Source organism: Typha angustifolia, chromosome 1 (genome assembly GCF_048772165.1).
Source record: "Typha angustifolia cultivar Huaian chromosome 1, ASM4877216v1, whole genome shotgun sequence".
NCBI lineage: Eukaryota > Viridiplantae > Streptophyta > Magnoliopsida > Poales > Typhaceae > Typha > Typha angustifolia.
In genome coordinates this window covers 9648642-9660617 of record NC_133239.1, presented here as the reverse complement: position 1 = coordinate 9660617, position 11976 = coordinate 9648642, and the positions used below count along the sequence as shown (strand labels likewise).

The 11976-nt window shown below is 35.9% G+C and overlaps 1 protein-coding gene across 2 annotated transcripts; it reads left to right on the top strand.

The window, feature by feature from the left end:
* The first annotated feature begins 3999 nt into the window (after nucleotides 1-3999).
* On the top strand, nucleotides 4000-11272 carry LOC140761976 (nuclear transport factor 2). Of its 2 annotated transcripts, none has more exons than XM_073099561.1 (9): nucleotides 4000-4298; nucleotides 4404-4541; nucleotides 4666-4933; nucleotides 5065-5306; nucleotides 6203-6377; nucleotides 6466-6587; nucleotides 6689-6754; nucleotides 10352-10418; nucleotides 10707-11272. In XM_073099561.1, exons 1-9 carry the CDS (start codon nucleotides 4248-4250, stop codon nucleotides 10973-10975), a joined length of 1398 nt encoding a protein of 465 aa, XP_072955662.1. In that variant the 5' UTR covers nucleotides 4000-4247; the 3' UTR covers nucleotides 10976-11272. The 2 variants fall into 2 exon arrangements, with proteins under 2 accessions (XP_072955662.1, XP_072955654.1); XM_073099553.1 differs by having other exon boundaries at nucleotides 4001-4298; nucleotides 4666-4957.
* The last annotated feature ends 704 nt before the right edge of the window (nucleotides 11273-11976 follow it).

The window sequence follows — 11976 nt, the reverse complement described above, 5'->3', positions numbered from 1 at the left end:
GACAAATTGGCAAATTATAGGAATGAGATGTGAGAGAATTAAGGGAAGAAGAGACAGCTGCCCATTTAAAAAGAGTGTAGGAATTAATTTTGTCACAATGAGTAAAGACAAAAAAAGAAAGAAATTTGTCTTCAACAAATTGGACATGATGAGAGAAATAAATTTTGCATTCAGTGGGTTCAAAGCAAAGGTAAGAATTATGAAGATTCGAATATCCCAAAAATATACAAGATTTAAAACGTTATTTCAACTTGTGATTGGTATAGGGACGAAGCCACGAATAACAAAGATAGCCAAAAATTCGTAAATTAGAATAATTTGACTGGGTGTGAAAGAGAGATTCAAATGGAGATTTATTATTTAGAATTTGAGTTGGGAGTCTATTTATGGGATAGATAGTAGCTTCAAAAGCATAAGATCAAAGAGATAAAGGAAGAGATGCACAATGAAGGAGAGTCAAACCAGTTTTGACTATATGGCGATGACGAGGTTTAGTGGAAGCAACATGTTGTGGAGTGTATGGAGGAGAAATCAAGTGTTGAATGACATGAGTTTGAAACATGGTTTTTAAACTTTGGTATTCTTTTCCTCTATCAGAATAAATTGTGTTGATAGATGTTTGAAAAAACTTTTCAACCATGGTTTAGTATTCGGGAAAGATGAAAAAAAATCTGATTTGTTTACCATGGGAAATAATCATGAATACTTTGTGAAATAATTAACAAAAATAACATAGTATGAAAAGTCATCCATTGAACGAGTTGGGGAGAGCCCCCAGACATCGATGTAAACAAGATCCAAAGGACCATGACTTTTTAAAGTTGAAATACCAAATGGAAGTTTATGGCCTTTATTCAACTGATAGGAATCACAAAAAAAAAACTTGGACTGACTTGACACAGGAAGTTGATTTTTAGAAATAATATTACTAAGAATTTTTAACGATGGATGACCAAGCCTATCATGCCAATGATTAAGAGAAGTCTTAATACCAATGCGAGCTTGCTTTGTCCCCATCGTTGCATTCCCTAATATGCGAGGCCACTCGTATACATTATTCTTGCTCCGTCCATGAGCAAGAGGTGCTCTTGTGATTAGATCCTTCACATAAAAGAAAGATGAAAAAAATTCAATAGAAATGCAAAATTATGATATAGAAATTAAGTTTTGTTGCATGGAGGGACACACAAGACATTGAAAAGTGAGAATAAATTAGCTGAAGTGGAGAGAATGGAATTGCTAGTATGAGTGATATTCAAACCTGTACCAGCACCAATAATAATGTCATCTGGACCTTCGTATGGTTGGTGAATAAAAAGGTTGCTCAAATCATTAGGAACATGATAAGAGACCGCAGAGTCCATTAGCCAGTAGGGGGAAGAGTTGCCGCTAGTAATTATGTGATTAGCAGTAGGAGGGTATTGTTGCATGAGCTTTTTGGTAGTATAACATTGTCTTGCTATATGTCCATGTTTCTTACAAAACTAACATATGAGATTGAACTTCTTGCCTATATTGTTTCCTTGATTGTTAGCATGTTGCCTTTGATTGCCTTTATTTTGTTGATTACCTCTTTTTTCTAGTTGAAACTAGTTTCTATTTTTGGATTAAGAAAGATGAGTATTATTTGCAGTGAGCAACGAAACACTCGATAAGCGACTTTCTTTGGGTTTGAGGAATGATTCATATTCGACAAGAAAAAATACCTCTAAAGTCCCAAAAAAGGTTAAATTATACAAACAATTATATTAAACCTCTCAAACAATTGTTTACTTTCATGTAAAGCATTCATTTATGTTTGAAAAATTTATAAAAAAAGCATCCTATATTTATCTTTATTATCATTTAGATAAAAATAATAATTTTGCCAATTTAGAAAAGTTTCGACTATGATTAATAAAGTTAGTTGACAAAGGATATTTATGAAATACTCTAATAATTTAAACAAAAATTTTGATGTTTAAAAAATATAAAGACAATTATGATACTTTCCACAGTAATTTAATTCTAAAGCTAAGACAATTATGTCAATTGTAGATACATCTAATCTGGAGATTACTAATCAAATTCTCTGTCCAGTTATGCATAAGACTAAGAATTTAATACATATAAGATAATTTATATAAAAACAACAAGAATAGTATAATAGGTATTACATTTGTAATTAATAAGCATTAGATTAGCAATCAATAAGGATGAATTAATGATATATTTTTCTTTATGTACTTTGGACAAAAATAGCTTCAACCTCTTAAATTTTGTTTGTATGAGATATCTCTCTATATTTTTGACTAAATTGTAAATATAAATATATATATATAAATATAGATGATAAAATGACTTAAATGACTTTGTTTCTATTAAATAAATATCAATGTATTTAAAAACGAAAAAAAGACCATTTGGCAAAAAACATGTGGTTGGGCTACCTTAGAGGTTGATGGTGCAGATGGCCCACTTTGGTGGAATTATAGATCTACTTGGGAACGGAGCTATTCATATTACCAACCTTTTCAGCTTGATAAGGTAGCAGTCGCAATAGAGAGATGAATTCAGCGTAAGCTTTCACGGAGCTTCATTCCTTCAATGATAAATGTCCTCCTCTCCTTTCTTCGAGCTCCAATCTCACCACCAACAAACTCTTTTGATCGTCCTCTAATGAGATCCGCTCTTGATCATACTATAATCATAAGAATTCACTCAGATCTTGTACCTTAGTCTTTGTACTTTTCCTTTTTATTTTTCCTATGCTTCAAGGTTTACCATTTTGTGTTGTTTAAAATAGATGGTAGGCTAGTAGTTGAGATGGAGTAGTAGTAGAAAGATAATCTAGGGTTTCCAATTTTCTTCATTTTTATAATTTTTGTATTTGTTAAAGAGAAAAATGATTTAGTTAGGATTCGAGATTTTTAGCTACCTGTAATCATGGTGTTAATTTTATTTATCTGGTGACTTTTAGCTATATTAGTATTTTATATTATATATCATATATAATTATTTTTAATTTTATATATTAAAAATACTAGATCGTCTTACTGTTCACATATGCTCACATACTACCTAAACACTATGTGGTGGAGTAAAGTTGGTGGAAACTCATCTTCTGCTAAGAGGCCAATGCTTTTATTTATTCAATTTCCTCAGTTTTTATTAAACCGAGGCTTTTTATTATTATACTGATTTTGTTTACATTGTGATCGCCTTTCAATATATTGATAAATTATATATTCCGAGAGAAAATTTATGGTAGATTACAAATATAAAATAAAACTTTAAAGGGGGCTTAATTGATTTTTTGTGATAACTAGTTGTTAAATTTTGTATATGAATGGAAATTTAACATATGTAGCTTAGTTAAAAGTGTAGGATGGAAGAGTAATACAAAACAAAGTGGGGTTAATTTTATATCAAAATACATGAGAAAAATGTATTTAAAGTTTTTTAAAAAGTAAAGAAAATTGTGATATTTTTCCCTTGGTCGTCTAATCATAGAGCAAGGAAAATCATGTCAATTTTAGAAGCATTTATTCTAGCTATTACTGACCTAATATTCTCCACCTAAGCACAAGACTTAGAATTTAATACACATAAGATAATCTCTATAAAGAGTTAAAGACACCAATAATAGTATAATAAGTATAATAAGTATTAGCAATTAATAGGGATGAATTAAGGATATAATTGTTAGTTATCTGTTCTTTATGCCAAGAGCAGTTGGGATCTCCTAATCAACCAGTACTCTCAAGTTTCAATCATCACCGTCGAACTCCAAATTCCAACGGCCAGAAATAACTTTTCTTCTGTTTAACAATAACCGTGCACGTGACTTCGGCACGTGACAAGGGATCCGATTCCCCCACCTCCCGGCATCGCCCCCGTCCATTTCCAGATGGACGGCAGTTGATATGTCACCTCGCTCACGTGCGACTGGGATGGCTTCCTTCCGCACGTGCTCATCTTCTCTCTATAAAATGCCTAGCCGCCTCTCTCTCTCCCCCTCAAACGGCAATTTTAGCGGAGGAAAGAGAAGGAATAAATAAGAGAAGCCTCTCTTTCCCGTTCCTCCAAAACCCTAGCGAGATCGGAGGAGGGCATAGAAGAGGCGAGCGGATCCGATCCCCTCTTCCGACTCCGATCCCTTGTCGATCCAGAAGAAGAGGTCTGTTTCAATCGATCTCTTGGGTCTCCCCTCGTGATCAGTGGATCTCGACTAGATACCTTTTGATCCGAGAGATCTCTTCGTCTAAATGGCGGATCAGCAGCAGAACTCGGCCGCGTCGCCTCCCTCCGCCCAAGTGGTAAGGCGTAGATATGGATTGGCTCGTTTTGGCATTGTTGGTTCAGGTTTTTCGAAGGCGTTTGGGATTTTTTGGATTCTGGGTTGATTCGGTGTTATGGATTAGGTTGGGAATGCGTTCGTTCACCAGTACTATCATATACTTCACCAGTCGCCGGAGTTGGTGTACCGGTTCTACCAGGAGAGCAGCAAGCTCGGCCGCCCGGAGGAGCATGGTGGAATGAGCTCGCTCACCACTTTGGAGGTAAGTAAGACCCACGGGTTTTGGAGTCTAAGAAAGTTGCGATCTTGGGACTGGAAAAGTTTGTCCTGGTTCAAAATTGTATACTGGTCTAATTTCTAGTTTCGTTTTGGTTGACGGGAACTAGGCGATCAATGAGAAGATACTGTCCATGGACTTTGTTAGAGCGGAGATAAAGACGGTTGGCGCCCAAGAGTCACTTGGTGGTGGGGTAATTGTCCTGGTGACGGGGCACCTCACTGGGAAGGACAATGTCAAGAGGGATTTCACCCAGTCTTTCTTCCTGGCTCCCCAAGACAAAGGCTACTTTGTCCTCAATGACATGTTCCGATATATCGGGGAGGATGAGCAGGATGATCACCAAGGGGGGGACGAGAACTTGGCAAATGGCACTGGTGCGCCTCTGTTACCGGAGCAGGGTCTGTTTTGAAAGCTCTTGAGATGTTGCCTTAATTTACTTATTCTGGCTAAGTTTATTATTGTTATTCTCTTCTTCTTTTTTTGTTTTATTGCTACTTTGCTGCAGATTCCCCTCCTGAACAGGAGCAGCTTGGTCTGGAAAATGCAGTGCCAGAACTGGAAGAGGAGGAAGCGAATGAGGAGGAAGTTTATAATCCATCAGACAATGAAGAGAGGTCAGTCGTGGAGGAGGAAACACAGGTTGCTGATGTCATAGATGAAGCTCCAAGCCTTACTCATGCAGTTGTGGCTGACTCAAGTGCTCCAGCATCCCATGAGGAGGCGCCAAAAAAATCATATGCTTCCATTGTACGTGTATTAAAGCAGAATAATTTTGGTTTTTCCATGTTGACAGTGTCTTATCACATGCTTACATGCTTTTACTGGGAAAATATAAGGACTTGCTAACAAGTTGAAGCTTGATTTTGCGAGATTGAGAGATTCTTTGGGGAGTGAATCTTTTATGCTCTTATATTTTGCATGTTTATAAGTTCTTCAAATAGTCAATTACAACTCCTGTGCCTGTTGATCTAGATTATGACATTTATGCTATGGAAGATATGCAAAACCAACAGTACATGTACAGAAATATATATACTGGTTACTAATCATTCAGAAAATAACAAGATTTAATAGCTGGATAAGCAACTTCTATCTGTTAATTGTTACATCATTTTTACTGGTTAAAAGATTACATGGTTGAAATGATTACTATTAGTGCAACTGTACTTTTTATCGTACATTGATACATACAAGCAGGCTATACTGACACATGTAAGAGGCATGATGCTGTGAGTTTGTCTCCTAACGCCAAGCCACCTTGTCAGTGATAAAGTTGCAAGATTTCCCTTTTGAAATGCGTTTATGGTGGACTTAGGGTCTTTCCATCTTGGGATTCTTGTACTTTGAGATTTTTGTCGGTTTCGCTAACTAAGACTATTGCCAAAATTATCTAGAATGTACTTATATATGACTATATTCATGCATGTATTGTGCACAACTGGTAAATGATTAGGAAACACGATTAGTATTATATGGTCTATTTTTGTTTCTGGAATGGCAATAGAGTTTGAACACTATATGCATCTCTTCTGGTAAATGGTCCATAGCATCAAGTTATAAATGTGCACGTCTCATTGTTTGAGAGCGTAAGTACAAAACTTCTAGGTCTTATATTTACTTCCCGTTGTGGTCTACTTGTGTAGGTGAAAGACATGAAGGACAATGCTGGCCCATTAATAGTTCCAACACATCCTGCTAGGCCAGTGCATGTTAAGCCAGAAAGACAGGCAGTCCCTGCTCCGACTCCAGCTCCAGCCAATGATATTCCTGCTTCACTTTCTAGTACTGCTGAGGTCGGTAATGTTCAAGAGCCAGAAGGTAAGAATTTTTATAAAAATGCATCTAAAGCTTGTTAAGTTGGTATATCAAATGCCAACACTTGCTATTGTCGTTTGTTTCTTCTCAGCTGATGGACATTCTATTTATGTAAAAAATCTGCCTCTAAATGCCATTCCTGCACAACTTGAGGAGGAATTCAAGAGGTTTGGAACCATCAAGCCTGATGGTATTCAAGTCAGAAGCCATAAGGTATATTTCCTATCTTATGTCAGCCTGTTTACGGAGAAGTTTTAATGAAGCTCTAATAAGAATGCTTGTAACCTGAAGAAGTTCCTTTTATGGAAATGCAGCTTCAAGGGTTCTGTTTTGGATTTGTGGAGTTTGAGGAGGCTAGTGCTGTCCAGAGTGCAATAGAGGTAAAGTTGAATATACTGGTTAATTTTACAATTTATTTTACAATGCTATTGAGAAAACAAATAATTGACTGATATCTGGCTTGCTTAGATCTTCTAGTCCTTGTTGTACTGTAGCATTCAACTATTCTCTTGTCCTATAGCTGGGTTGAACATCACTAACTCTTTAACATTTAATGCATTTTAAATCCATATCTTCTTTTTACTTTCTTCACGGTAATTTTATGGTCATGGATAATCCAATCGATGGGTTAGATCTTTCAATTCATTGGTTGCCTAGACTTTCGAATTTTGTGGGAATTTTTTTAGGTAATAGTACATATGGTCTGACTGCAAGGTAATTTCTAGTGTCTTGGGCAAAATTCCTGAATTTCTTAAGTTGCAAGTTAAATTTAGAATTAAGCCACATCCTTAAATTGCTAGACAACATATTCTTATGTTGTTTCAAACTAAATGTTTTACCAAACTCTGCTTTTGTATAAAGGTCTTGCAAGGTTAATGTTTAGGTTGTAAGCAGTGGAATATTGGAATCTATATTGACAATGAAACTTTGAGATCAAACTTAACCTATTAAAAAGACTACTAAATTTTTTATTCCAGTTTTATCTATAGATTATCATTGTCCATTTCCCTATATTAAGCTATAATTTTTCTTCTAGTCATACATAGAAGTGTATGATATTGATTTATTGATAATTCATAGTTTAGTTACTTTAGTATTAGTTATACCTGAAGTTTTTAAACCTTGTCCATTTAGTATATGTAATTTGTAATAGTTCTGTTTCCAGTGACCAAGTGATACACCAAACATTTTCAATTATGGAAAGTATTCATTCTAGTTTTGCATCCTATAATTGTTCAGTTACACTTCTACTTACGGAGCATGTTTATAACATCTATTAATAGACAATGTTTATAATATTTATTTTTGTTAACTTCAGCTTAACCCTTCCATGAAACATACTCAATTAGTCTAAACCATGTGCATATAACGCTCCAGTGAGAATTCCACTGAATATCAATCTTAATGGTCACGGGGGAATTAAATCTATGACCTCTATCATAGGTTGGTACAACACGACCATTAGACTACAGTTGTCAGTGTATCAATGTGTCCAGTGCAATTTTCTAATGCTGCTCCTATGTTATAGTATCTACTTTCTAGGGTCACGAGAAATTTGACAATGTAAAAGTTTCATCCTTTGACCTGACAAAAGAACTATTTGGATGCATAGTACACTTCAAGTTAGTTAAACATGGATATAGAAATTAGAAAGTTTTCAGTTTGTTTGCCCTTCCCAACAGCACAATGAACTAGTTTAAAATTGACACATAGAGCTAATTATCATTCAATGTGATGCTTGATCTATCATTTTGCTAGATTTTTTATCTGTATACATGTAATGTACATCTGATCATTCGGTGCCTGCTTTCTTGCTCCTGGTCAATAGAGTATGTTGGCTCTCCATCAGCAAGCCTTTATTTGATGCAATTTCTCAAGGCCATCCAGTATTGACTAATGTAGTTTCAGTTTAAGGACATGAAATTATATTTAGTTGCCTATTTGTTAGTTGCAACTCCTGAGTTTCAGTTGTTTTGGTGATATCTGTACTGGAGGTGAAAAGAGCATGAACAACAATTCTTATACTATCAAGGCCAGATCGTATGCCTTGTTTCCCCTTGTAGTGCTTGGGAGGGGCTCTGAATATAAACCCATGCTTTGCCTGGGGGCAGTTGAGTGGCCTCACTAATGTGAGAATTAGTGCCTTGTGTAAGTTAAATAAGAATGTCTACATTACAAGGCAGAAATTCATTAAATAGGTGATATTGTTATGTTAAATAGCAAAATCATATAAAACTTTGATAAGATCTAGCTCTCCCTACGATATTACATCATATTATGGTGTTTATGTTGATAATCTTAGTCACCATCACATTGTTAATCTTTATATCTTTATTTTTGAAAAATCATATATGTAAGAGGATTTTCCTTGCGAAGTTGTGTTGACACATGATCTCAAGTTCTCAACATCTGGGACTATTACCTAACAAGATCGACAATATTATTTGATTTTTAGAAAATTATTAATGCTTTTGTATGTTGTTGGGCATGTTATGAACCTGGCAATTTCTGTTGAATCACTTTTAGCCTAGTTAACTACCCTATTGTTGAAAAAATCAACAAACATGACCAAGTCGGCCCCAGTTCTCTCAGAAATAATGCATTTTTTGGCTAGGTTTGATCAGTCAAGCCAATATTTGATAATTTCCATCAGTTTTGTTGAATGTCAGACTGAACCTTTTCTTTCTAAACTATAAAATAAATGTAATAGCCTATCATTTTGACCAATTCTATCATCAGCGAGAGGTCAATGGAAACAGTTATAAGGGGCCACATCAGTCATTTGCATACTACTGTGGAACCTGTGATTGCATGAAAAAAATTTGTTAATCTGCAGAAATATATGTTGTAATGAAACATTTTAGATGTAGTCGGAGGGATCTAAACCATCAAGTCCCAGTGTGTCTTGTTCTCATGTGGCAAGTGATAGAGAACATTTGCACTTTGGGATCATAGTAAGTGTAAGTTTATGCAAGGAACAAACAGATGTTTTGGGTAATTGAACAGCCCATTCTCAACTAAAATTAGTTAAACTTGATGATCTTTGATAAGGTTGAGAAAAATGGTAATTTGTTATCCATTGTAAGTAGTGAAATATTAGATGACTTCAATCTAATAGAAGATGACTCAAGTACAGTGGGTGATGATGGTAGGAGACGCCATTATTGTATGATTGAGACTTTGAGATTACATGAAAATCTTACTGGTTCTTGTTCAAGTACTTTTAAAGGCGTCCTGTTTATGTACGACATACAGAAACCGAAAGCAAATATTATAGTTGATAGCTAAAAGCCTAAATGTAATATATACACATAATCACTTCCTTCAGAACAATAGACTAGATACACATCCCTACAGTCCACTTCAGGGAAAGAGGACACATGGAGATTGTTTTATGAAGTAATGACATGGTTTGATGTTTCATCAGATTTGAAACAGTACCAGCCGAATTTGCTGAGAAGTACGGACAAACTTTATTGACCCAAGACTTAAAAAAAGCAGGAGTGCTGGTTTTGACCTTTGTTTCAGACTGCTATCAGCTGAACCAATCCATTTTGGCCCAAGATTTATGTTTTCTCTATGGGTCAAAACTGAAACTAACTGAAACATCAAATGATTGTTTAATCTTTTGTCACCATGGTGAGTTTGTGGGTTTGGTTATAGTTTATCTTCAATGTAAATATACTAAGATATCAGCTGGTGAAAACAAGTGGTATTGCCACTGACTTGCATGATATTTTGTTATAGGCATGCTACTTTTTTTTTCATACACTTTTTAGTGGTTTATGATACATTTCTTGGTGGATATTTGGGTTGCTAAGAGTTCTGTGTATATGTTAAATATATTGCAAGCAGATAGAGGCCAGTAAAAACAATTAGTCATGCCTCTGATTTACATTTTCTTTTATAAATAGCATGTTACTTTCCTTCCATATATACTTTTAGCGGTTCATGACGAGTTTGGTCCACTATTTCAGGCTTCTCCTATAATGATCGGTGGTCGTCAAGCTTATGTCGAGGAAAAGAGGACCACTGGTTCACGAGGCAAGTTTGGCAGTTACAATTTTTTACTAAAATTGCTGTATGGTCATCTCATTTACACAGTAATAATTGCTATTTTGGTTTATTATCATGACTATTGTTTGTATGAAGTTAGAAACAAATTGGATGTAGCAATATTAGTACCATCGTATTTCCATACAGTGGCTATCTAGGTGCATGCTATTTCTGGTTGTGCTGCATGTTCTCCATGGTCAAAACTTTTAATCCATTAGCTGCACTGACGAAAATTATTGACTTCCAATATAACGAACTAGTAATTGTCTTCTTCAGTTAGCAACAGAGGAAGGTTCGTACCAGGTAGAGGGAGTGGCTTCCGGAATGATGGCATGAGAGGAGGACGTGGTTACTATGGTGGTGGGAGGGGTTATGGTAGGGGGGAGTTCCATAGCAGACCAGATTTTGGAAACAGAGGTGGTGGTAGGGGTGGCTCTTCGAACCGTGGAGGGGATGTAGGTTATCAGAGGGTTGATCACACAGCAACCGCTGGTGGTCGTGGTAATCGACCTGCACCATTGGCTGCCAATGCGGATCCTAAATAGTGAATAACATAGATTATATGCATCAGAGAGCACCTTTCCATCCATTGTTCCAGCGTAAGAATATCAAAGATTTTCCTACATTTTGTGAGATTTCTCCTTCTCTCTTTACCCAATATTTTTTGCAAGCGGTGAAAGACATTGTTGCAACTGGTTGTTTTGGTTTTTGTAGAATATACATGTTGGAATGTAGCTCAAGTATCGTTGCTCATTTACAAACTACTGACTTTTGCCCAGTTTTCTGACATCTAAGTAGTTGTTATGATTTTGTTACACCAATAATATTTCTTTCCTCATTTATTTTTTGGCAGCTGGATTAATTGTATAAGGATAGCAATTTTCCTGAAATGATTAACTGGTAGAAAAATTCTAATATGCCCAGTTCTGTGAAAGGTAATTCTGTGCATGTTGTTTCTAAACGGAATCATGAAGCTAGAATGAGAACATAGCCTTGATAATCCTTGGTATTTAGATTCTCTCATATGATATTTCCAAATAGGTTTTGTCCAATTTACTCCCTTGAAGGAGGAGGAGGTACAAAAAGGAGACAGAGGTGAAGAGAAGGAACCCATCCACAACCGCCAAGTGGTTGAAAGCCTTGTGAAGACGGTGCCTCATCTGAGGTGAATCTCCATTGATGACCAGTACTTTTGAATTCCAAGGTGCTGAATTGATTCACAAAGACGATTGAGATTGGCCTTCCTATGTTTACACCATTGTTGAGATTGTCCTTCCAGAGGAATGTCCACCTTGGAAGGTAAGTTCGTTCGTTTTTTCAAAGTCATTTCTGCCCATTCCACCTTAGACGCCCTACTATGGTTCAGGTAAGTCAGTTAGTGATTAGTCAGCCTCCAAAAAATACTCTTCTGGAGGGAAGCATTAAAGAGGAGTAAATTCTGCTAGTACTGATCGATATTGTTATTATGACTTTGATCGTTCCTTTGTAGTGTTTCGTCTTAATTAACCTTAGGCAAATGCCATGAGTGACGGAGAAACTGAGTCCC

Bases quoted from the DNA above. Each gene is read 5' to 3' on its own strand.
- LOC140761976 (XM_073099553.1), top strand. From the start codon at position 4,248: ATGGCGGATCAGCAGCAGAACTCGGCCGCGTCGCCTCCCTCCGCCCAA. The intron at 5,307-6,202 runs GTACGTGTATTA...CTACTTGTGTAG, and splicing joins AAAAATCATATGCTTCCATT to GTGAAAGACATGAAGGACAA. The intron at 6,755-10,351 runs GTAAAGTTGAAT...CCACTATTTCAG, and splicing joins CTGTCCAGAGTGCAATAGAG to GCTTCTCCTATAATGATCGG.